Raw genomic sequence first — 24,341 nt, forward strand, 5'->3', positions numbered from 1 at the left:
CAATAAGCTTACTTGCTATAGCATTTCTCTTCTTAATCCTTATTTCGGATGGTGAAGCTCAGGTAAATTTTTCTACTGGATGGGGTCAGGGTAAAAGGAGCCAAGATATGCGGGTTAGATCCAGTAACACGGATTGTTTATCGCAAAACACGTCACTGGAACAGTTATTAAAATTATATTCATTTATTCAGGTATGAACTACGAAGGTGTGAAATTAATCAAAATATTTATTGTTATAGAGCACAATTGATATCGTTGCGTATATTTCTTGATGTTCATTTCACTTCTAGAGAAATTTCGAAGTGCAGTCTTGTGTGAGCTTTCGCAGGATACAAGTGAAAAAATCCAAATAGTTTCTACTTTATTTACATAAAACAACGTTTCAAAAAAAATTTTATGTGCGTTGAAAGAGATTTATAAAATAATATAATTTTTATGTCGTAATAATATTATATTTTATGACTTTTTCTTTTATCAACTATATTCTATTTATTTTGTTATTTGTCTAAATTCAACTATCTCTGTTGGAATTTGTTACTCATTAGCAGATCATCATTCAGATCTATTACAATGTTGAATTAACAATGAGATCAAAATAAAATTTAAAAAATATATAAATAAAAGATTATTTGAATTTATTCATTCGTACTCAATATATTTCGATGGCTTGCATAATCTTTACTTCAACTACTTAACTTGTTAATTTTTAAACTTTATTCTTTTAATTTTGATAAAATGTTGAACACGTAAATCATGAAAAATATGATTTTTGACATTTGCTTGTCACAAATATAGCAAATGTGCATTAGTACAAGTAAAATTGATATTGTTATTCATGATTTGTAATATTTACAGATCGAAGCGCAGAGGATCTTGGATTGTCAAAACTTGAACAAATGAATCAGGACAGCATCATTGTTCTTATGAAACAGATTTGTGCCAGACTATTCCCAGAGCCTAAACTAAGACAATGATATTTGAATAAATACATTATAACTGCACAGAATGTTATAATTTCTAATTTTCCTTTCACCGTCATTAATTAAGAACTGATGTACATGATACTAATGTTTTATTTTATTTATCTTATCGTATCATGACAAAATTTTCCTATTAAAAGGCATGAGCATCTGAAACTGATTATTGCCATCTGCTTGTTGCATGCTTTGTACATATTTATTTTAGTTAATATTGAAACAAGTGACGAACGACGTACAGCCGATCTTTTTGCAAAAAAACATTTATTATCGCAAAGTATCTATCTATTATAAACGTCGCATTATTGCAAATGTAGTCTTAAAGAATAAACGGATATTAATTGTAATCTGAAACTAACAATAAATATATTATATACATATATATTATACAATAAATATATTATATATATATATATAAATTAATAATAAATATATTAAAAAGTATTCTTTTACAAAGCTATAACTCCTTTTCCTTGTTTTATAAAAATACAAAAAACATCTTCCTTAGTATTTTTTGCCAGATTTATCACAATCCCATCGCTTAATATCAGAATCATCTGTAAAGCTTTATCGACCAGTCAGTACACAATCATAAATACACGTAAATTGTGCTTTCAATTGCACTCAATTGGAAACAATTCGAAATTTGTTATTGCTTTATCATATACGTGGATCAAATTAACAATCATATATATCTATATATATATATATATATATATATATATATATTAAAATCCTACACGCGTAATTTTTCCACAACTCTGTGGAATCTCATAGGATACAGATCGTGATCATCGGTTATTTCGCTACTATGCAGTCATCAAATGCTTGACAACGAGGTAAATAAAGTTTTGGCATTTTAATTTCGATAATTCTCTTCAGTTTGCTTTAAGTGAATAAATAATTATATCTTATTTAAGGATATTATCTTATACAATTTTTTAAATTTTATAATTTCATATTTTTTTAAATTTAATATATATTATTATTATTATTGTTTTATATTTAAAAAATTAAAATTGATGTATAAACTAGTATTCAGTTCTTTAAATAGATAGCAATGTTTTTCCACCATATAAAGTGGTAAAATATTATATAAATCTTTCACTTACAGATGAACTGGATTCCTATAATGCTGAAGATTATTGGTCTTCTAATCGCATTTTTAGCCTTTTCTCACGGTGATCTTAGTTCAGAAAATTTAAGCCTTCGACGGAAACTCTATAACATTAAAAATGGTAAACTATTACAGATTCTATTCCATAACTTTTGAAAAACATAGAATGACATAAATTGATAATGATTGTCCCTTTAAGTTACTAGCTTAACGTTTTCTTTATATTGTACTACGATTTTAGATTGAATAATAATATATAGAAAGATATGCACGCGCGCGCGTACATGTATATATTGCGCTGCCTCCACTAATAGAATATCAACTTCATTGATATATTATATGATAATTATGACAATAATAAATAAAATCCTTTATTTTTTACTATTTCAATTTTTGTTTTATAGAAACTCAAGTTGATAATAATGTTCTCGGACCATTGTATGCACGTTTTCGAAAACCGCAGTATTCTCAACAATCAAATGGCCGATACGAATGTGTGAAACCAGGTTTCTACGCTGATGTATACGATTGTAGAAAGTATTATGAATGTGTAAAGGTTGAAAACAACAGTCGCCATCAAAACTTTCGTCAATATGTTCACAAATGCAAGAGCGGTGAAGTTTTCTCGTATGCAAGTAGTACCTGCACGCAACCCCAAAAAAGTGGAAGGGCAGAATGCAGTGACTATCCGCGATCAAAGGAGCAAGACAGTACAGGTAATGATTCACTACATAAAACAACAGAAACACAGACAGAAATACAGACAGAAACATCGGAAGTATCAAATTTTTAACACTTAACAGAATTTTAAGCACCTCCGAATGAATAACAGAACAACGATAACAGAACAGAATTACATTAATTCCTTTGATAATTATACAAGCTTTTATTATGCAAATTAAAAAATATTAAAAAAATTATAAATTTATCAAAATATTATTAATTTAAATTGTTAGAAAAATAAATAAGATATGAACACTATTAAAATTCAATAAAAACATGAAAAAATAAGACAACACAAAAAAAATTATTTTAATTAAACAGTAGTACTAAAAAAACCATGAAACAATTAAGATAATTTATGATTCATCACAAATAATTAATTAAAATAAAAAATATTTAAAAAGTAATATTTCTTGCAGATTCAAATCGAAGACATAAAGAAAACCAGAGACGAAAAGAAAGAAACAGACACAGAAGTGAAAGTTCGCAAAGTAATAGTAACAGTGAAGAACATCACAAAAAAACACCAAAACCGACAACGAAAAAAGAAACCAACAGAGATATAGAAAGCACAACTCAAACAATTACCACACATCACACCACAACGAAAAAACATTCAAGAAGCAAAGAGGAAAGCCAAAGCAGTGAAAGCACTGAAGAATTGGAGAAGTCACAGATTTCTACAGAAAGTCAATCCAGCAGCAACGAAGATAATAAGAGCAAGAAAAAAGAAAATAAAAAAGAGCACCAAAAAGATAAAAAACATAAAGAAAAAAAAAAAAATAGTAGCGAAAGTAGTAGCAATAGTAGTGAAGAACGTCAAACAAAAAGACCAAAACCGACAACCAAAAAGGAAATAGAAAGCACAACTCAAACAATTACCACACATCATACCACAACGAAAAAACATTCAAGTAGCGAAGAAGAAAGCCGGAGCAGTGAAAGCACCGAAGAATTGGAGAAGCCACAGATTTCTACAGAAAGTCAATCTAGCAGCAACGAAGATAATAAGAGCAAGAAAAAAGAAAATAAAAAAAAACACCAGAAAGATAAAAAGCATAAAGAAAAAAATAAAAATAGTAGTGGAAGTAGTAGTAGTAGTGAAGAACGTCAAACGAAAAGACCAAAACCGACAACCAAAAAGGAAATAGAAAGCACAACTCAAACAATTACCCCAAATCATACCACAACGAAAAAACATTCAAGAAGCGAAGAAGAAAGTCAGAGCAGTGAAAGCACCGAAGAATTAGAGAAGCCACAAATTTCTACGGAAAGTCAATCTAGCAGCAACGAAGATAATAAGAGCAAGAAAAAAGAAAATAAAAAAGAGCACCAGAAAGATAAAAAGCATAAAGATAAAAATAAAAATAGTAGTGAAAGTAGTAGCAGTAGTAGTAAAGAACGTCAAACAAAAAGACCAAAACCGACAACCAAAAAGGAAATAGAAAGCACAACTCAAACAATTACCACACATCATACCACAACGAAAAAACATTCAAGAAGCGAAGAAGAAAGCCAGGGTAGTGAAAGCACAGAAGAATTGGAGAAGCCACAGATTTCTACAGAAAGTCAATCCAGCAGCAACGAAGATAATAAGAGCAAGAAAAAAGAAAATAAAAAAGAGCACCAGAAAGATAAAAAGCATAAAGATAAAAATAAAAATAGTAGTGAAAGTAATAGCAGTAGTAGTAAAGAACGTCAAACAAAAAGACCAAAACCGACAACCAAAAAGGAAATAGAAAGCACAACTCAAACAATTACCACACATCATACCACAACAAAAAAACATTCAAGAAGCGAAGAAGAAAGCCAGGGCAGTGAAAGCACAGAAGAATTAGAGAAGCCACAGATTTCTACAGAAAGTCAATCCAGCAGCAACGAAGATAATAAGAGCAAGAAAAAAGAAAATAAAAAAGAGCACCAGAAAGATAAAAAGCATAAAGATAAAAATAAAAATAGTAGTGAAAGTAGTAGCAGTAGTAGTAAAGAACGTCAAACAAAAAGACCAAAACCGACAACCAAAAAGGAAATAGAAAGCACAACTCAAACAATTACCACACATCATACCACAACGAAAAAACATTCAAGAAGCGAAGAAGAAAGCCAGGGCAGTGAAAGCACAGAAGAATTGGAGAAGCCACAGATTTCTACGGAAAGTCAATCTAACAGCAACGAAGATAATAAGAGCAAGAAAAAAGAAAATAAAAAAGAACACCAGAAAGATAAAAAGCATAAAGAAAAAAATAAAAATAGTAGTGGAAGTAGTAGCAGTAGTAGTGAAGAACGTCAAACAAAAAGACCAAAACCGACAACCAAAAAGGAAATAGAAAGTACAACTCAAACAATTACCACACATCATACCACAACAAAAAAACATTCAAGAAGCGAAGAAGAAAGCCAGAGCAGTGAGAGCCGCGAAAATCCAGGATCAACGCCACAGATTCCTACCGAAGGTCAGTCCGGAAGCAAAGAGGATAATCAAAGCAATGAGAGCCGCGAAAATCAAGGAACATCCCCGCAAGTTCCTACGGAACGTGAATCTGAAAGCAAAGAAGGCAATCAGAGCAGTGAGAGCCGCGAAAATCCAGGATCAACGCCACAGATTCCTACCGAAGGTCAATCCGGAAGCAAAGAGGATAGTCGGAGCAATGAGAACGGCGAAAATCAAGGAACATCCCCGCAAGTTCCTATGGAACGTGAATCTGGAAGCAAAGAAGGCAATCAGAGCAGTGAGAGCCGCGAAAATCCAGGATCAACGCCACAGATTCCTACCGAAGGTCAATCCGGAAGCAAAGAGAATAGTCGGAGCAATGAGAACAGCGAAAATCAAGGAACATCCCCGCAAGTTCCTACGGAACGTGAATCTGGAAGCAAAGAAGGCAATCAGAGCAGTGAGAGCAGCGAAAATCCAGGATCAACGCCACAGATTCCTACCGAAGGTCAATCCGGAAGCAAAGAGGATAGTCGGAGCAATGAGAACGGCGAAAATCAAGGAACATCCCCGCAAGTTCCTACCGAACGTGAATCTGGAAGCAAAGAAGGCAATCAGAGCAGTGAGAGCAGTGAAAATCCAGGATCAACGCCACAGATTCCTACCGAAGGTCAGTCCGGAAGTAAAGAGGATAATCAGAGCAATGAGAGCCGCGAAAATCAAGGAACATCCCCGCAAGTTCCTACGGAACGTGAATCTGGAAGCAAAGAAGGCAATCAGAGCAATGAGAGCCGCGAAAATCAAGGATCAACGCCACAGATTCCTACCGAAGGTCAATCCGGAAGCAAAGAGGATAGTCGGAGCAATGAGAACGGCGAAAATCAAGGAACATCCCCGCAAGTTCCTACCGAACGTGAATCTGGAAGCAAAGAAGGCAATCAGAGCAGTGAGAGCCGCGAAAATCAAGGATCAACGCCACAGATTCCTACCGAAGGTCAATCCGGAAGCAAAGAGGATAGTCAGAGCAATGAGAATGGCGAAAATCAAGGAACATCCCCGCAAGTTCCTACGGAACGTGAATCTGGAAGCAAAGAAGGCAATCAGAGCAGTGAAAGCAGTGAAAATCCAGGATCAACGCCACAGATTCCTACCGAAGGTCAGTCCGGAAGCAAAGAGGATAATCAGAGCAATGAGAGCCGCGAAAATCAAGGAACATCCCCGCAAGTTCCTACGGAACGTGAATCTGGAAGCAAAGAAGGCAATCAGAGCAGTGAGAGCCGCGAAAATCCAGGATCAACGCCACAGATTTCTACCGAAGGTCAATCCGGAAGCAAAGAGGATAGTCGGAGCAATGAGATCGGCGAAAATCAAGGAACATCCCCGCAAGTTCCTACCGAACGTGAATCTGGAAGCAAAGAAGGCAATCAGAGCAGTGAGAGCCGCGAAAATCCAGGATCAACGCCGCCGATTCCTACCGAAGGTCAATCCGGAAGCAAAGAGGATAGTCAGAGTAGTGAGAGCCGCGAAAATCAAGGATCAACGCCACAGATTCCTACCGAAGGCCAATCTGGGAGCAAAGAGAATAATCAGAGCGGTGAAAGCCGCGAGAATAAAGTAAGTACACCACAAATTTCAACAGAAAATCAATCCAGAAGTAAAGAGGATAGTCAAAGCAGTGAGAGTCGCGAGGACAGAGGGACGACGCCGCAGATTCCTACAGAAAATCAATCTGGAAGCGAAGAAGGCAACCAAAACAGTGAGAGCTGCGAAAATCAAGGATCAACGCCGCAGATTCCTACGGAAGATAAATCGAGAAGTAAAGAGGAAGGCCAAAGCAGTGAAGATGTCAAAGATATAACTACACAAGTTCCACATTGTCCAGATGGAAATAAGAATGATTCGGATAAACCTGTTTCAGAGTGTACTTCTCCTGGTTTTTTTCCAGATCTTCATGATTGTGCAAAGTATTATAGATGCGTTAAATTGGAATCCAATACCTTCAATAAGTTCGAATTTGTGTGTCCACCTGGAATGATATGGGATGAAGATAAGACAAGTTGTAATTTTGCATGGGCTGTTAAACGGTTATCATGCAAAAGTAAAGAGGGAAATATACCTGAAAAAAATAATGAAACCGACAAAAATGGAAAACAAACTACTACTGACTTTCCAACCTCTACCGAACTTTCGACTAAGTCAACTACTCCTACGGAATTCATTTGTCCTATTGGAAATTTGACTGGAGATCAAATTCTTCTTGTTTGTCCTACTGGTTTCCGACGTCATCCGAAATACTGCAATCTTTTCTATCAATGTACTATGACAAATAGTATAAATGGTAAAATTGTTGTATTTATGTGCCCTGAAGACAGGATTTTTGATGATAAGAAAATACGATGCGTGAAGGATATTCGTAAAATCCTTTGTGGGCATAATAGTTGTAAGAGATTTGATTCTTCAACTACAGATATGCCAAAATCAATCGTGAGTATAAAATATACATTATTTTATTATCAATACATATAAACATTTGAAGATGAAAGAACAAAGCTGAAGAATGTCAAAGTAACCAATTAAATACTGAAAAAAGGTCTTAATACCAGTAAAAAATCTACTGGATAAACATTTTCAAACCTAAAATGTACAAAAACATTTAAAAATTATAGTATTATTTATTATTTGATAAAATGTAAAAAATATGTATAGTATATATTATAGTTGCAATATTTAAAGATGATTGTGTGAAAGTTTGCAGATTTGTTTTGATTCTTCTTGTCTTCAAATTTTCATACATTAAGTTTAAATACATTTAGATAATTTTGTCATTGTGATTTCTGATTAGCACACTTTTCTAATTATTATTAAAATTATTAATATTAAAAAAGAATTTAACTGAGAATTTAGAAATTATGTTTAACTTTATAAAATTATTTGGATAGAACTTTTCCTTGTTTCTTACACCATAAATTTTTTCTTTTTACTTATTAATAATAAAGTACACATATATATGTTCTCTAATGTCCATTGAAAAGTATTTCATTCTTTTAAAACTTTGAATTTAAATATATTTTGATTCAAAGCTTCATTAAAAAAATAAAATAAATAATACTACCAAAACTTTTGATAGTTTTATTATTTATTGAGACTATTTCAATCAATGGTCTAGAATATATTGGAGGAAAAGTAAGAATCTTCTAATTACAACTGTCAAGTATTGATTGATATAAATTTCACACATATCATTGTATCTATTAATGCATCATTCAATTTGCAATAATTATGATATTGCAATTTCTTGTAAAAACATTTATAAAATTATTATTGTCTTACCTGTAAATTGTACTTATGATTAATTTTTATTTTCAGCTACATGTTTCCACAAGGAAATTATGTCCAGGAGAAGGTCATTTTCCTTATAGTAAAGGCTGTTCAAATGTATACTACAAATGCAAACGTGATTTACGTGGTGTACTTCAAGGATATCTCTTTAAATGTCCACATGGAAAGATATATTCATGCAGTTCACGACGTTGCGAACGCAGTAAATATCACTCAGGATGCAAATGGAGAGATAATAATAAAAAAGATAATGGACAATCTGCATTTTCCAAAGGATTGTATATTAGCCATCAAAAGATGTTTTATGTTCGTCCAAAACTACCTTATCTGGAAAAAAATTAATCGTTAATCGTATAAAGAATAGAATATCGTATAAAATCTAGCATTTTTGCATGTTTATTAATATACATAATAATATAAATCATCGTTCAATTTGACAAATGGTTATTGTTAATATGTTTCCAAAATAATATTTTATAAACTTTAATGCTTCCAATGGGTATTATGAAGCAAAATTATTATATATTATATTAAAAAAGATTGTTATAAAGAATTATTATTGATTAACAACAATGAAACTGTTTCCTTCCTATTCCCGCTTTGTCAGCTTTCGGAGATTCTGAGTAAAAAGGATTATATACAGTAGAAAGTCATACACAGAGAAAATTTTATATCAAAAATTACTATGTACGCCAATAGCCGCGGATCATAAAGAAATGATAAAAATTTTTACAATATATATGAATATATATGTAAATAAAAGAAGGTACTTCTTAATTTATTATTTTTTTATATATATATATATATATATATCTTCTTCACTACAATGGACATATAATACTATGAACAATAATAACATTAAAGTATATAATAATTTGAACAAAACTTAATCAGTGTTTATTGAAATATTTTTTTAGTTTAAATCTTATATATGGAATTACCGTAATTGCACTAAATTATTACCAAAATTATTACATATATGCAACAAAAGTGTATTGTTTTCTTTTCTTTGCGAAGGAGGGGAAAATCTTCGAGACATCCTGAGGCTCGTGCCCCATGCAGGATTTAACATACACCAAGTGCAATGTGCATGCCATCTACCTGCTAAACCCTCCCCCCTGCTGTTACCCCCCGACCTTAATGGGATAGACCCTGGAATACTTGTGGCACTACTTCAAGATCCATTATTCATATGACCTACCGCACCATGTGTTGACAACGTTCCCTATAATCTATAAAGATATTTACAAGCATTAGTATTGTAATAATATGTATAAGAATATTTATAACAAACATTATTGTAATTATATCTAGATAAAAATCGATTACTTACGAACAATTTCTATATTTCATAGTATTTACAGTCATGATATTCATAAAAAAATGTTGCATATAAAAATATTCCTTGCACCAGGAACAATGTGTTCTCATCACAATTCCATAATCTTTTCAAATATGCCTGTTTTAAAAGTGGCTACATCGAAGAACGGCCACCACAGTTTGAATCCAATAGATTTTTGTTTCTCCGGAAAAGGTACACAAGGAATACCATGCTGTTCCATATGTGGCGCAGCTGCTATATGTTGTTCCTGGTGCAAGAAATATTTTTGTATGCAACATTTCTTTGAGGAATATCATGATTGTAAATATTCTGAAATATAGGAATTGTTCGTAATATTGTGGATCCAGAAAATCACAACCAATATTTTTATCTAATAAAATATTATATTCTTCCGGAACATTCTAATAAGAGATCCGAAAGATAAAAGCGCTGACGATTTAGTCCAGCATTTCCAGCTCATACGAGTTATCGAAGAATCGTGCAGCATAGACACGAACAAAGTCCGGTCAAAAAGACCTTCAAAATTGCAAATGATTGCAATTTTGGAGAACCGGGGCTGTTGCTAGACATCCTCTCTATCTAAATTCTAACAAGTATAAAAACGCCGTCGCGAGACCACGACAGTGAGTTGTAACAAATCTTTGAAAGAGTGCGGACGTATGTCACTTTGAGTTCCGAATTCAATAACTTAGAAACTATCTGATACTTTAATATTTGGGATACACCTACATATCGGGACTTAGCTGTAAGACAGGAACTTGTAACAAAGAAGAACTTCAAATTTGGAAGAAAATAAAATATATATAAAAGTTCTAGAAATTGTAGTTATATAACATCTCTGGTCAAAGGTCCTCCTTGCGGATAATATGCAACAAAAAAATCCACAACGGTAAGTAAAAGATTTTTATCTAGATTACGATCTAATTACGATGTTTGTTATAAATATTCTTATACATATTATTACTAATGCTTGTAATGAATATCTTTATACATTATAGAGAACGCTGTCAACACATATAATGTGGTAGGTCATATGGATAATGGATCTCAAAATAGTGCCACAAGTATTCCAGGGTCTATCCCATTAAAGCCAGGGGGTAACAGCATGGGGGGAGGGGGGGGGGGGATTTTAGTAGGTAGACGGTGTGCACATTGCACTTTGTGTATGTCGAATCCTGCACTATCTTGGGGCAAGGGCCCTAGGGTGTCTTTCAAAGATTTTCCCTCCTCCGCAAAAAGAAGAAAAAAGCTCTTGTATCAGAGAATATCATCATAGATGTTCTCTTACAATGAAACTTTATACACTAAGGACACCTCTATTTAACCACATTAATTATTTTAAAATTAAATATTTAAAAAAAATAATTTTTTTTAATTTTGTTAAGGTGGTTAAATAGAGGTGTTCTTACTATAAAATTTTTGTATAAAACATTTTTTGATATCTCGAATAATTTTCGAGATATATCGTGAAAAGCAAAAAGCCATTTTACATATAAGAGGTGGTTTACCTCTTAAAACCATTTTTGGGCAGCAACTGAAAATTTTTTTAATTCATCTACTGACCTCCCCTACATGTGTGTAAAGTTTCATCAAAATTAGAATTTTCGGATTCGCGAGATTCCCTTGTAAGTAAAAATTTGTGACTATTTTCGTAATAGCATTTTTGTAATAGCATTATTGATATTAATTAATTAAATGGAGCACTTACGGATATCGAAGAAGTAATTAAAGAGCAACTTTTTGGTGTATGTTTCAACATAATTGTTCTTATTCCCAACGTCAACTTATTACTGGTCTCATTTTCCACTCTTATCTAAGGTCCTTTGTGCACTGTCGACTAGTTACCGGCGACTCGGTCGTCGGTGACCACTGAGCATATTGGAATTTATAGCGATTACATAGCCGCTAGCCGTCGCGACCAGCCTTTGTTTCTAGTCTCTCGGCGACCAAGTCGCCGACAACTTATTGTTAGTCGACAGTGTGTAAGAGGCCTTAGTCAACAGCGTCAAGAGTGCGCAAGGGATTCTGATACCGATAGCTGCCGATAAATATTCCTACAGCAGCATTTAGTTTGATCAGGTTAGTGGCGTTAGTGTCGTATATCGATATTAGCGCTTGCGATTCTCGAAGTAGTTAGTTAAATGTTTTCGCGGTGATTGCAAGGTTTTTATATACTCTCTTGTGTGCCTGCGTGTACTTTGCAATTGATGGCATAAATTACGAATTTTCACGTAATATTTAGTCAAGGAAGAAATACACATATATGGCATACATATACATATGTTTTTTGGTAAAAATGACACATGTAAGTAACTAATATTGCTAACACGATTGTCAGTAACGTGTAGAATTGTAACGTGTGAGAAACTACAGGATGAAAATATCAGTTTATTAATACAGAAATGATCATGAAGAGTATGTTGAGATAGTTTCTTGTTTTTTGTTATAATCTGATATTTGATATATTATTTTTTATACCAAACACCGTGTAGTTTCTTTCATATGATGTCTGCATGTAAGGTTACTACACATTTCACATTATTGCAACCACATGAATGTTGTGTTATTAAAAATTTATAATATTTTTATAGGTTCCATAATTTATGTATATCTATAATATTTTTACACAATTCAATTACAATGTGTGATAAAGCAGAGGACTTTATTGTACATTATAAATTTTCCTGAGAACATATGTCTTCAAAATAAGACTATGAGAAATTTTATTAATGTTTACAACGAGAGAATTATTTTAAAACTGATTTTTAAACAACATTAAACATTCAGTATATGTATTACTAATTAATAGAACAAAATGGAACATATGAAAGCAACACAAAGCCTAAATAACGAAAAATTTAAAATATTAAAACATCTTCCTATCTGTACAGTTGTACTACATGATATTATTTTAAATCCAGAATTAATTCCACAAATTTATCGTGGGCATTTATTAAGAAAGCCACTAAAACTGTTAAAACCATCATCATCATCATGTGTTAATACATCTAAACGGTCTAATAATATACAGTTAAAAGAAAAAGTACAGAAACAAAATACTGTAGAGAAAGAAAATTATATATTGACAAGAAGTCACTTCAAAAAGAGAACTCAAAGGAACATTGGAGGAAGAAATCGGAATAATAAAACTCAAGTGGATTTAGAAACAAACCAAGAGTCATCGTCATCAGACCAGTGTGAAACAATTCAACCAAAACGTGGAAGACGAAAGCAACGAGTAATAAGTAACAGCAGCAATGAATTATTTGCTATTAAAAATAGTAAAAGTTCTGATATATCTACATATTGTAGTCATGAATGTTGCAATATTGAGACATCAACTAAGAAGAAAAAAAGTAGATTAACTTGTAAGAAAATCCTATATTGTGATGAATCAGATGTGGCAAATGGTAAATTTATTTATATTATTTTATTGTGTAGTATAATACCCATAGTCTTATTTTATGAACTTATTTGTTACAAAATAGGGGATACAAGTGTGGAATCAGTTAAGGTGGGTCCTGATGATACAAATTGTTTGGATAAGAGAAACTTAACTTTTGTTAATTATAATAGAAAGATGGAAGGAATATTTACAGAATCTATCACACATATGGAGTGCAACAACAATTTACACCCAACTGATGTTACCAATGAAACAAATCATGTAGTAAGACAAAAACAATCCAAAAAGAAGCAAAACAAGAAAGGTATGTATATGTTATTGATCTCTTATGTCTATATAGTAATTTCATGAAAAAAAGATAATCTAATATTAAACTTTTTCAAAAATATTTTAATTTAATATTTTAGATGTATCCTTAAGTGTAGTTAACACGGAGTTAAGCAATAAAATTTATAAATATATGAATACATTAACCAAAGCTAATGAAAACATTAATGGAGATGCAAAATCGAAAAATTTATATCTTTCTAATAATGTTTCACCTACATGCAATGATAAGGATGAACAAAACAAAACACAACAAAATCAGCAAAAAGCAAAAACAAATTCAAAAAATAAAACTACAACTGTAAATAGTACAGTACCAAAAATAATTGGAAACAATATTTTACCAAAAGGAACAATAAAAATTATTAATAAAAATAAAACAAACATCAGCTCACAAAATAGTGCTTTTATCAATATTTTAAAACCATCAGACTCTTTATTAACACTTAACAATAATATGAATGAAGAAGATAAAAATAATGGACTTTGTAACAAAATTATTAATCACCATAACTTAAATTCTTTGAAGAAATCAAAGAAGAGCACTTGTAGTGATGTAGACATGTTTGATGCTGATAATGAAAAGACAGTAATATATGAAAACTTTGTTTCGTGCCAAAAACAATCAAGTGGCTTATCTACTGATGAAATACTTGAGAGCAAATCACAAGGCAGTTGTAGCACAGAAATAAATTATAATGAAGACACATTAAACAAGAATACTTCAAATCTTATGAATAAAAATGAAAATTGTGATACCAATGTAAACCAAATTGATACCAAATTAAACCTTATTAGGAAAGAGAGAGCTGTAAATAAAAATCTAAAACGTACCGCAGAAGAAGATGCAGATTTTAACTGCAATCAAAAAAAGAAATTAAATAGAAATAGTTGGATGGAATATAATGGAACATTGATTAAGCCAATAAATCAACAATGCAATGACCTTATAAATACTGATATGATTGCAACAGCACAACCAAATATTGTATCCAAAGATGAAGAACTTAATTGTAAGCAAGACAATGACTTACGTAACCAATTGAATTTAAAGAGATCAAAAAGAACTAACATTCAGGAGCTTACATTTGAAAGAGAATGTAATAATAAAGACAGTACAGAGTTGGTTGAGCAAATAAATGTAGAAAATAAGAATGATACAATTATGACAAAAGAGCAAACCAAAGAATATCACAAAAAACTCTCTGTTGAGAAAGAACCAACTCTTAACGAAACTTGCTGTGAAGAGGAAAATAATACCCAAGTGAATTCACATCATGATTCACATAATTCGCCTAACATGATACAAAACACAGAAAAAACCATGAATAAAAATACTAAAGAACAACATATAAATGACATTGATAATGGAGAGGATGGTGATTGCATTTTTCTTTTTACAGATGAATCATTTGATGAAAGTCTGTAAGTATAGACTAAAAAAATCTGACAGAGTTTGATAATATATAATGATATTATATATTATCAACTTAATTTCTAAAATTGTAATTGTAGTTGTATTTGTAATTTTTTGAATATTAATTTGAGTTATTAGAATAATAATTACACATATATATTGTGCAAATTTAATTATTTTTACAGATCTGAAGATCCAATTTCACATAAGAAAAACGAGCCACATAAATCTCTAGATTCCAATGAACCATACAAAATGAGTGCAAATAGTTTTGATAAATATGTAAAGCAGAATAAATGTGAGTTTAATCAAGAGTATGCAAAATGCAGAAATGATATAGAAAATAATGCAGAAATGAGTAAATCTAGTGAAGCAAAAGAACTGTCTAATAAGTGGGAAAAAACTTTGTGTACAAATTATATACCTAGAATTGCAACAAAAGTTACACCACCTATAATTGGAAACATTGATCAAACATATGATAAAGTTAAATCAGTTGTCAATGGATATTGCTTTTCAACATTGAGAAATGGTATATGTTGCTGGCCGTTGTGTAAATTTAATCACAATGTAAGTATAAATATCATATATATTAATCTATTATATTGTCTTTTTTCCTGGTCATTTTATGTAGTTACTTATGTTGTGTTTTAATTAAATTAATTTTAGTTCCAGTATCTTATTAAAGGAATTTGTTTAAATGAACCCAGAACAATTTTCGAAACATTACAAAATGTATCAGCTACAAATTTTAATTTTTTTTGTGAACAAATGTATATAACATCATTAACAAAATTATCTGTGGAGCAGATTTTAATGATATATACAATGCTATGTGATTACAATTTGAAAAGGGAAAACTTTACATTGTCAATAAAATGTATACGCCATATTGTCATGGAATTATTAAATAGAGAAGTATCATTAAAAACAATTGTGAAAAGGTTAGTGGAATACATGCCTGTTAAAAGTGCGGAAAAAATCAATAATATATTGAGTTGTGTAGATGAGCATGTAAAAGTTGGTGAATATTGGAACACAGTAAAAGTTTTAATTTTACAACCAAGTTTCCAACCAACTAAACATACTATCGAGAAGATATTAAAGGAATGCATAACCTATGAAAACTTAATGAATATTCAAGATGTTAATGATATCTTAATAGACAAACTTCATCCTACATTAATGTCAGCATTAGATAAACATTTAGTAGAATGTTTCAAAAATTTGACTAAGAAAACTATGAAGAATTCTCCTTTACCATTAATTCAAAATTTTGGAGAAAATTCAGCAGCGGAGAATATTGCTTCTCCAGATTCAAACGCAGATGAAACTTTATTACAAGTGGAAACTCCAAAAAAATACGATATCATTGCTGTCACAAGTAGTGATGTAAATACATCTTATATGATACAACGTATTGGTAATAATTCTATATATTTTTATTAATTTTTATGAGACATTTATATTGCTATTACATACGTCTTTTTCTGTTTTAGATAATTTACCCGATCCACGATCCATATACAGAGATCATGAACGTCTCTGGAAGTTTTATATGGATTTAGAAAGATTAAAAAAGGGACTTGCACATAAAGATTATGATTACGTTATTGATATCTTAAAAAGTTACAAAGAGAAAGAAGATGAAAACCACTTTTTTATTCAGTCGTGTTGTAATATATTTCGAACAGAAATAAAGCATTCAGAATATCACGTAGCAAACATCATACGTCGTACAGGTAATAAATATATTAATACTAAAGTACACTAATTAAAATATATAGAATATATGTACGTTAATATAAGTCTTTTACGTCGCAATATTTTTTTACTTTATTCCCTCTTTTATTTTGATGATCACATTGATGGTTACAATAAAAATATTCAACTTTTATATCTATAAATTCAACTATTAATACTGCACACATATAGAGATGCGATTAATTATAAGCTACTGCAATTCGTATGTATTATCTTGTAGATTCTAAGTAGAAAAATTACATATATAAATATATAAAAATTACATACACAAACATTATGATTTTATACTTGAGATAAATTAAAAATTTTTTACATTTTGATTTATTAACATTACACAATACACGATTTTTTTAAATAATGCATAAACTATAAAAGGATTCTTTATTAGTTTAATATTTTATGGTATAGTCATTAGACGTACTTTTTATGTATCATGTATTACAATAAAGTAAATAAAAACCATGATAAATAAACTTTAGACTACAATTCTTATTTATATAGTCTTACCTAATTAATTTTGGACATTTCAGTCCAAACAGGCACCTGCGGCATTCTAAGTGAAACCTTGTTTAACATAGGATTAAATATACTGGTCAGTTTAATAAATAAGGAGGCCTGGGGACTTGCACTCTCATTGATTCCATCACTTAATATATATGATTTATTGCATAACGCAGAATTTTTTCTGCTATCGGCTGAGGTTTATTTAGGTAACAAGAAGACTATAGAAGCATTTGATTTACTCAAATGTGAGTTTATCTTATATACATTTTTTAATTCTATTTTCTTTACAAATTTTAATATATACATATATATATATATATATAAACACAGGAAAATATCTTAACAAGAAAAACTAAAATATAAGATATATAAATTCTTAATACTTATATTTTTTCCATATTGAACGTAAGTTTTAATCTTTAACGAATACTATTGATTTATTAAGACAATAAGATTTGTTATAAAAAAGTAATAAAAGTAAAGTAGTAAAAAGTTATAAAAAAGTATAGCAGTTATATCCTAAATTATTATTTTAATATTTAATTCTTATTAACTTTTTAACTAATAATAAATCTTATTAACTAATTGTATTAATAAATTATTTATTTTTCTATATTAATATTTACAGACAAAAACATTATATGTACGAGTCGTGCTAAGTGGCATGTTAAAAGCACTATTAACGATGAACTTGTAAGAAACAAAATAATGTACATTCTCCTGGATTCATTTTGTAATGAATGTTTTGAACACGCCTTCTTTCTTTTTCAATTTTTGCTTAAAGATCAATCCAGTCAGTATTATCCAATAGGTAAGATAAAATTTTTATACGTACATATTTTTGTAGTTTATTATTTTATCATTTGCTTTATTATATATTTATAACTATAATATATATATATGCTATATTATACTCTCAATAACATAAGAATAAAGAATTATTTTACTATTTTTAGACTTATCCCGTTACGTGACCAAATTAATAATATTATCTTTATCAAAAATGAACACGACTTTGATCACAGAAATGAGCAACTTAATACTTAAATATAATTTTGCATTAAGTATAATAACGTGTCGTGCACTAATTTCAACATTAGTTCACATAAACGAAGCGTTAGCCAAACAGATCTATAATTATGCAGAAGGTATAGGTATCTATTCAGCAGTAAAGGTAAAATTATATTATTTTATTTTATTTATAGTTTCATATCTAATCAATTCATGAAAAGTGTATTTCTTTAAATAACTTTAAATAAGTTTTAAATTATTTTTTATATATATAATGTATTCATTATATACATTCAATATAGTTGTGGCCAGTAATATATGTCACTATAAGTACTGACTTAACAGAAGAAGAAGTGTATCTTATATTCCTGCAATTGGTAAAAAAACTTTTAATGAATTTTGGACCTGCGATTGAGTTTGCTAAACCTTATCAAATAAAAGTATACCTTATCTTAGAGGTAAGCATTCACTAAACATAAAATTGTTCTTAAAGAACAAAATTAAATTCAGAGCGTTTTATACATATCTGACATCCACACATGTCATGTATGTATATATCAGTAGCATTTTTTCTATTTTATGTTTTGTATTATTTCATATCTTGTCATTAATTTACAGATAAAATCAACGAATGAACAATTTTCTTGCGCCGACTCGCAGAACTGTTACAATAAGAAAGCTATTATAAATACAAAGGCATTGGTGGCAAAAGTTTTAAAAAAACGATTTGATCCACCTATATTATTAATGCGTAATGGTAGTCAAGGTAGAATACATAGATTACAAAGCACAAGTCTTATAAATTATTTGAAGTCAGAGCATTGTTAGAATTAAACTTTTAAGCAATGCAATCTAACAGATTAAAAAAGCAATCCCTATTTTTTTAAATTTCCAATTGAGAAATAAATTAAATTTATTTTACGTTCATATTTTATAAATACATTTGAATTTACATTAATTTTATAGTTAAAAAATTTTTGTTTATGCAAATTGATACAGATAAAATATTTAGAAATTATTACGTGAAGATTTTATTTTACTTACAACTTTTTGAAATAATTTTTTGATTTATCTTTTAATACTATGCAATTTTTATAAAATAACTTTTTGTTTCTCTATATTAGTTTTTTATATAGTTATATATGAATTGTGTTAAATTCATTAAGTTGTAGGTACATAATTTCTTCTATTAATTTTTATTTTTTATTACAGACGCATTAATTGTAACTTTATTCATTTTATTTCATACAAGGACATAAATGTTATATTGTAACATGTAATTTTATACATTAATTTTGATCCAGAAAGTTATAATTATTCATTTACTCTCTATGAAAATTATACAAAATATGCATAATAATAAACAAATATATAAATACTGTATTTAAACTAAAAAATTTTTGTATGCGTGATAATTTACATCGACAGTGCACATTTACTAGGTCTAAAATAATAGCATAAATACATAAACATTATATAATTTCAATATTTTATAGTGAATACACATATTTTGATATTGTTATAAATGTACAATCACAGCTCTTTTTTTTTAAGTACAAATAAAGTTATCTTGAAAATATTTTTATTATATTCCTAATAATTAAACATCCATTATAGGCTTCTGATACAGATATTTGTTTTTAAATGCAAAATAGATATTTTGAAAAGAGAGAAACATGATCATAATCATAGTCATGATCATAGTCGGAGAAATTCTTTTCTCTGTTTTAATTATATAAAATGCTTATATATATGAAAATCTTTATATTTAAATTTAAAATATTTTATAAAATAGTCATTAAATAGATATTATATTATTGTTATGTAATCTACATGACAGTTTCTCAAGAAGGATTCGTATTTAAATAAACATGTAAATGTTGTATGTAAGAGAAAAAAGCAATTTTCTTTACATTTCCATACGTGTAATTTCTCAATTCTTTTATATGCAAATTTTCATCATCATGGATGAATAAAAAATTTCTTATTACTAAATTAATTTTTCAATACAATAAAGATTAGAACTAATAAATAAGTACTATGTGCATACATACATAATATTCAATCAAACTCAGGTATATCATCAAAAGAATAACCAGGTACTTTCTGATATGCTAAAATAACTACCCTCATATGGTAAGCCCCTGGTATAAACATCAAGGCCCCTAAGATTATCACTGGCCACATCCGATCTGAATACTGCAACATAAAAAATATTTTTTTTACAATATATAACTTTGGCAGGTATTAAAATCATCATTTCATATATTTCCATATTTTTAATTTTGAAACAAAATTATTTTATACTTGCTTACTTGCCTACAAAAGACAATATAAAATTTTAAAATGCTAAGCTTTCTAAATTTTATAGTATAAAATACCAGTACTTAAAATTGAATAAAATATACATTTTAATATTCTGGATCATTTTTTTCTTTAAAATATAAGATTTTAATGCATCGTAGTAAAGAAAATATACATTCTAAAGTTCTAGATTTACCAAATGTTATAATATAAGACATAAAAACGAATAAAATGTATACTTTAACATTAATATACATTCACTTTTATGCTTTAGAATATTGTATCATTTGGCAGACATAGAACTTTACTGCAATGCACTAAGATCTTATATTTTAAAGAAAGAAAAGATTTAAAATGTTAAAATATACATTTTATACATTTTTATCCCTTATAATGTTATATCATAACATTGGTTAGTTAGGTTAGGTTAAAACTTTAGAATTTACATTTTCGTTACTGCAGTGTACTAAAATTTTATATTTTAAACAAAGAAATAGTCTAGAATTCTAGAATAAAAGATTTCAATGCATCGCTGTAAAGTTCTAAGCCTATCAAAATGATAGATATAAGATTCTAAAGCATAAAAATGAATAAAATGTATGTTTTAACATTAATGTACATTGTGGAAAAGTGGTAACAATGAACTTTGACATTACCAAGATATACTAGTTACAGGACAAGGACTAGTTGTCCTTTTTAAAGAGAAGAATAAAATAAATCTTACTTTTGAATCAATGTGTCCGCTCACGATCAAACTTCCCATAATAAGCATAACAGCTCCTCCAACAAATAGAAGGGCAGCTAATGTAATAGCCTTCCATGGTATCTTTACTGGTGGACTTACAAACTATCAAAGAATTATCTCTCTTAATTATGTTAAATATATATTTTATAATCAATAAAATATTAATATATTTAAGAATAAATAATTAAAAGTTCTTATTAAGAAATATAATATAAATAACACATTTAAAAAAAATTATACTGTTTATTTACTTGTGAATCAAAGAAACCATTATCGGTTTCTCTAAGTTGTGTGTAATCCACGTTGTCGAATTGTGTGTCACTTCGAACTTTCTTTCTGCACATACTCGCTTTATGGATATAATCTGGAAGAAGAATATTTATTAATCTCATTTGTTGAAAGTGATATTGTTACATATGATCCTATCTATATCACTCTAAATATATCATATATTGAATTTTATATATGTGTAATTATATTTCCTGAAAGTTAGATATGTTAACTGTCAATTCTATGCACATAAAGATATCAGCACATGTACATAGAAATATTAAGATGATACCTATATTATGTTAATTTTAATATATTAATATATGTTATGCTTTTTGCTCAAGTGTAATTAAGTTTATAGCTTGAAAATAATAAAATTATCATTAATCTGAAGCATATTAGAGTACATTATTAAATAAAATATAACTACATAATCATTAATATAGTTTTTACATCACATAGAAAACAAACTTACAAAATTAGTTGCACAATAATTAAATGTCATATTTAAAAAACTAACATTAATTAGATTTTTGGTGTATTTTCTTTTTAAAATTTTAATGTAACGTCCATGAGTACAGGATTTCTTTACTTACATATCTTATCTGTTATATTGACAGATAAATAATAAGCATACTATTACCAAATTATCTCGTGACACTCATGTTGGTGTGTTGAACATTAATCATACTTCCAGCAGGTAAAATTATACACTGTGTAAGTAAAAAAATTCCAAATAGTTTATGTCAAATGTATATATGACGCTTATGACTTTTTCTCTTTTTACTATTGCTATCATTTACACGACAACAAAGTTATGCGTCAGCAATAAGTTTTGTTTGACGAGCCACTCGAAGATGGTGTTACTATATTCCCTGTTCACCACTGCTACCTATACAGTAAAAGTGTAACTACTAAAAATCAGGCGGGAATTACATACAGAAAAATAATCGGAAGAAAATCTCAACAAATACAAAACAGAAAATTAAATAACAAATCGAGAAAAATGACATTTAAGGTACAAATTCGCTAACTAATTAGTGAGCTTCAGTTATTTCCAAATGATTAATATAATAAAAAATATATAAATCTCTATTGTTAATTGCGATTAATATGCGTTGCGTAAAAATCAAGACTTACTTTTTACAATTAGTATATTTTTATAATTAGAAAATTATGGAGGGCTAGATATTATATTTTTGTTAAATACTGTATATAAAAATTTGAATTTTCTTGCAACTTGTTTGTTTCATCAAAAATGTTTTTTTCTTTTTTTTAATTTGAGTGTATTGTATATACTTTTACCTGTTATATATTATATTCAAATAAAATTGATTTTTATTAATGTTACTCAGAGCGTTAATTTGATTATCAAATACACTCTTTCAGACTGAGTTTTTGCAAAATTTTCTATTCTCGATTCTAATGATTTATTTTATTAACTATATACATTACGTCAGAGTAATATCTGATTATATTATTTACGGGCACGATTATTACTTTCGTAGAAATAAATTGACAATCGATAAGAAACTGGAATAAGTGTTACTTTAAATATAAATGCCCGAAATAAATTCATTTTATAAGAACCAAAAGCACCCTGTGATTCACCGGAATAGAACAAGAATAGAACACGTATTATCCTTCCAAGGCAAAGAATCGATCACAGATATCAGACAAATAACGTATGTAAGTACAGCATACACAATAACGTTATACAACTTTTCGTCGATATTGCGGACACTTATCAAGAATTGCTCAGGTAGATTCGGCTATAGATTAGAAATATGATCACAGAAACGCCGTTTAGCACAATATCACTCACTAACAGAAATGAGGCTTGAGGTTATAGTCGTCGTGTACAAATTGATAACTGATCGCGTTTACTCATACCGAATATGGATCCACGATAGCCTGACATAGCGATCGACGTTGCACGTGCTGCTCGTTGACATAGCAAGCTCTAACTCGCTAGACTTTTTAGCGATTCTGTTTGTCAGTGAGACGAATCGATCTGGGAGAATACAGGAGGCTGTGCCTTTCCCTGTGTGTCGTGACGCCGATGACAGTGCTGTGCCAGGATGGAGGGGATGCGAGGGTGAATCACACCCCACGATGCGCAGTAAATGCTGAGCACATATGTCGACGATAAATGTCAACGAAAATTATCAATAAAATTGAGAATGATATGGCAATATTTGTTCCTCGTTGTTAGTGTGAATCCTTAACTGGTATTACTGGCATTTTTTTTTCAATTATTGTAATAAAAATATACTACTATATCGTTTTTTTAATTGAATTTAATTTGATAAAATAATTCCGCTAAAAAAATTATTAGAACTATTATTGTTATATGAAAGATAAAATATATGAAATTTAAAAATTTGCAAAATACAAAATATCAGAAGAGTACAATAGAAGTAAGCGTAAGTAATGAAGCGTGGCAGTGGGGTGGCAGATTCCAGTTAAGGATTAATAGCGCTTAGCTATTTAAATTGAGTTGTCACTTCTTACTACTTTCACATTAAACTTTAAATGAGAAACGAGGCGTATAGAACAAATAAATCACAGGTAAAGTCAAGTTCATAACAAGTAAAGCCAAATTTAGAACTTAATATAGAATAAATTCACTCAATTTTATACGGCAAATCTGATTACATAGTA

The 24,341-nt window shown here is 29.5% G+C and overlaps 3 protein-coding genes across 8 annotated transcripts; 2 read left to right on the forward strand and 1 right to left on the reverse strand.

Moving 5' to 3' along the window:
• The first annotated feature begins 1,801 nt into the window (after nt 1-1,801).
• On the forward strand, nt 1,802-8,929 carry LOC105672098 (dentin sialophosphoprotein-like). Its single transcript, XM_067353903.1, has 5 exons — nt 1,802-1,816; nt 2,092-2,215; nt 2,499-2,810; nt 3,222-7,732; nt 8,615-8,929. Exons 1-5 carry the CDS (start codon nt 1,802-1,804, stop codon nt 8,927-8,929), a joined length of 5,277 nt encoding a protein of 1,758 aa, XP_067210004.1.
• A 2,783-nt stretch (nt 8,930-11,712) lies between these two features.
• LOC105672270 (uncharacterized protein MAL13P1.336-like) lies at nt 11,713-19,811 on the forward strand. Of its 4 annotated transcripts, none has more exons than XM_067352845.1 (12): nt 11,713-12,234; nt 12,521-13,339; nt 13,418-13,639; nt 13,743-15,087; nt 15,265-15,649; nt 15,749-16,502; nt 16,579-16,821; nt 17,374-17,592; nt 17,976-18,158; nt 18,304-18,521; nt 18,661-18,816; nt 18,977-19,811. In XM_067352845.1, the coding sequence occupies exons 2-12, from the start codon at nt 12,745-12,747 to the stop codon at nt 19,184-19,186; spliced, it is 4,530 nt and encodes a 1,509-aa protein (XP_067208946.1). In that variant the 5' UTR covers nt 11,713-12,234; nt 12,521-12,744; the 3' UTR covers nt 19,187-19,811. The 4 variants fall into 4 exon arrangements, with proteins under 4 accessions (XP_067208946.1, XP_067208947.1, XP_067208949.1 ...); XM_067352847.1 differs by lacking the exon at nt 11,713-12,234 and having other exon boundaries at nt 13,241-13,339; nt 13,418-13,443; nt 13,529-13,639; XM_067352846.1 differs by lacking the exons at nt 18,304-18,521; nt 18,661-18,816; nt 18,977-19,811 and having other exon boundaries at nt 11,714-12,234; nt 17,976-18,246.
• On the reverse strand, nt 19,580-23,778 carry LOC105672189 (transmembrane protein 230). 3 transcript variants are annotated; one of them, XM_067352882.1, is made up of 5 exons: nt 23,571-23,778; nt 22,321-22,569; nt 21,659-21,771; nt 21,387-21,509; nt 19,580-20,557 (listed from the first exon to the last, which is right to left on the reverse strand). In XM_067352882.1, exons 3-5 carry the CDS (start codon nt 21,749-21,751, stop codon nt 20,420-20,422), a joined length of 354 nt encoding a protein of 117 aa, XP_067208983.1. In that variant the 5' UTR covers nt 21,752-21,771; nt 22,321-22,569; nt 23,571-23,778; the 3' UTR covers nt 19,580-20,419. The 3 variants fall into 3 exon arrangements, with proteins under 3 accessions (XP_067208983.1, XP_012222373.1, XP_012222375.1); XM_012366950.2 differs by lacking the exon at nt 22,321-22,569; XM_012366952.2 differs by lacking the exons at nt 22,321-22,569; nt 23,571-23,778 and adding an exon at nt 22,274-22,297.
• Nucleotides 23,779-24,341: the final 563 nt, after the last annotated feature.

This window comes from Linepithema humile, chromosome 4 (assembly GCF_040581485.1).
Source record: "Linepithema humile isolate Giens D197 chromosome 4, Lhum_UNIL_v1.0, whole genome shotgun sequence".
Taxonomy (NCBI): domain Eukaryota; kingdom Metazoa; phylum Arthropoda; class Insecta; order Hymenoptera; family Formicidae; genus Linepithema; species Linepithema humile.

What these genes read in the sequence shown, in the direction of transcription:
- LOC105672098 (XM_067353903.1), top strand. An exon ending in ACTCTATAACATTAAAAATG is followed by an intron (nt 2,216 to 2,498) that starts GTAAACTATTAC and finishes TTTGTTTTATAG; the next exon opens with AAACTCAAGTTGATAATAAT. An exon ending in CAGATATGCCAAAATCAATC is followed by an intron (nt 7,733 to 8,614) that starts GTGAGTATAAAA and finishes TTTTATTTTCAG; the next exon opens with CTACATGTTTCCACAAGGAA.
- LOC105672189 (XM_012366950.2), bottom strand. Translation starts at nt 23,598, where the DNA reads ATGTCAGGCTATCGTGGATCCATATTCG. An exon ending in CTATCGTGGATCCATATTCG is followed by an intron (nt 21,772 to 23,570) that starts GTATGAGTAAAC and finishes TTCTTCTTCCAG; the next exon opens with ATTATATCCATAAAGCGAGT. An exon ending in GCGGACACATTGATTCAAAA is followed by an intron (nt 20,558 to 21,386) that starts GTAAGATTTATT and finishes TTTATGTTGCAG; the next exon opens with TATTCAGATCGGATGTGGCC.
- LOC105672270 (XM_067352845.1), top strand. Translation starts at nt 12,745, where the DNA reads ATGGAACATATGAAAGCAACACAAAGCCTAAATAACGAAAAATTTAAA. An exon ending in GAATCATTTGATGAAAGTCT is followed by an intron (nt 15,088 to 15,264) that starts GTAAGTATAGAC and finishes TTATTTTTACAG; the next exon opens with ATCTGAAGATCCAATTTCAC. An exon ending in AAACATCATACGTCGTACAG is followed by an intron (nt 16,822 to 17,373) that starts GTAATAAATATA and finishes TGGACATTTCAG; the next exon opens with TCCAAACAGGCACCTGCGGC.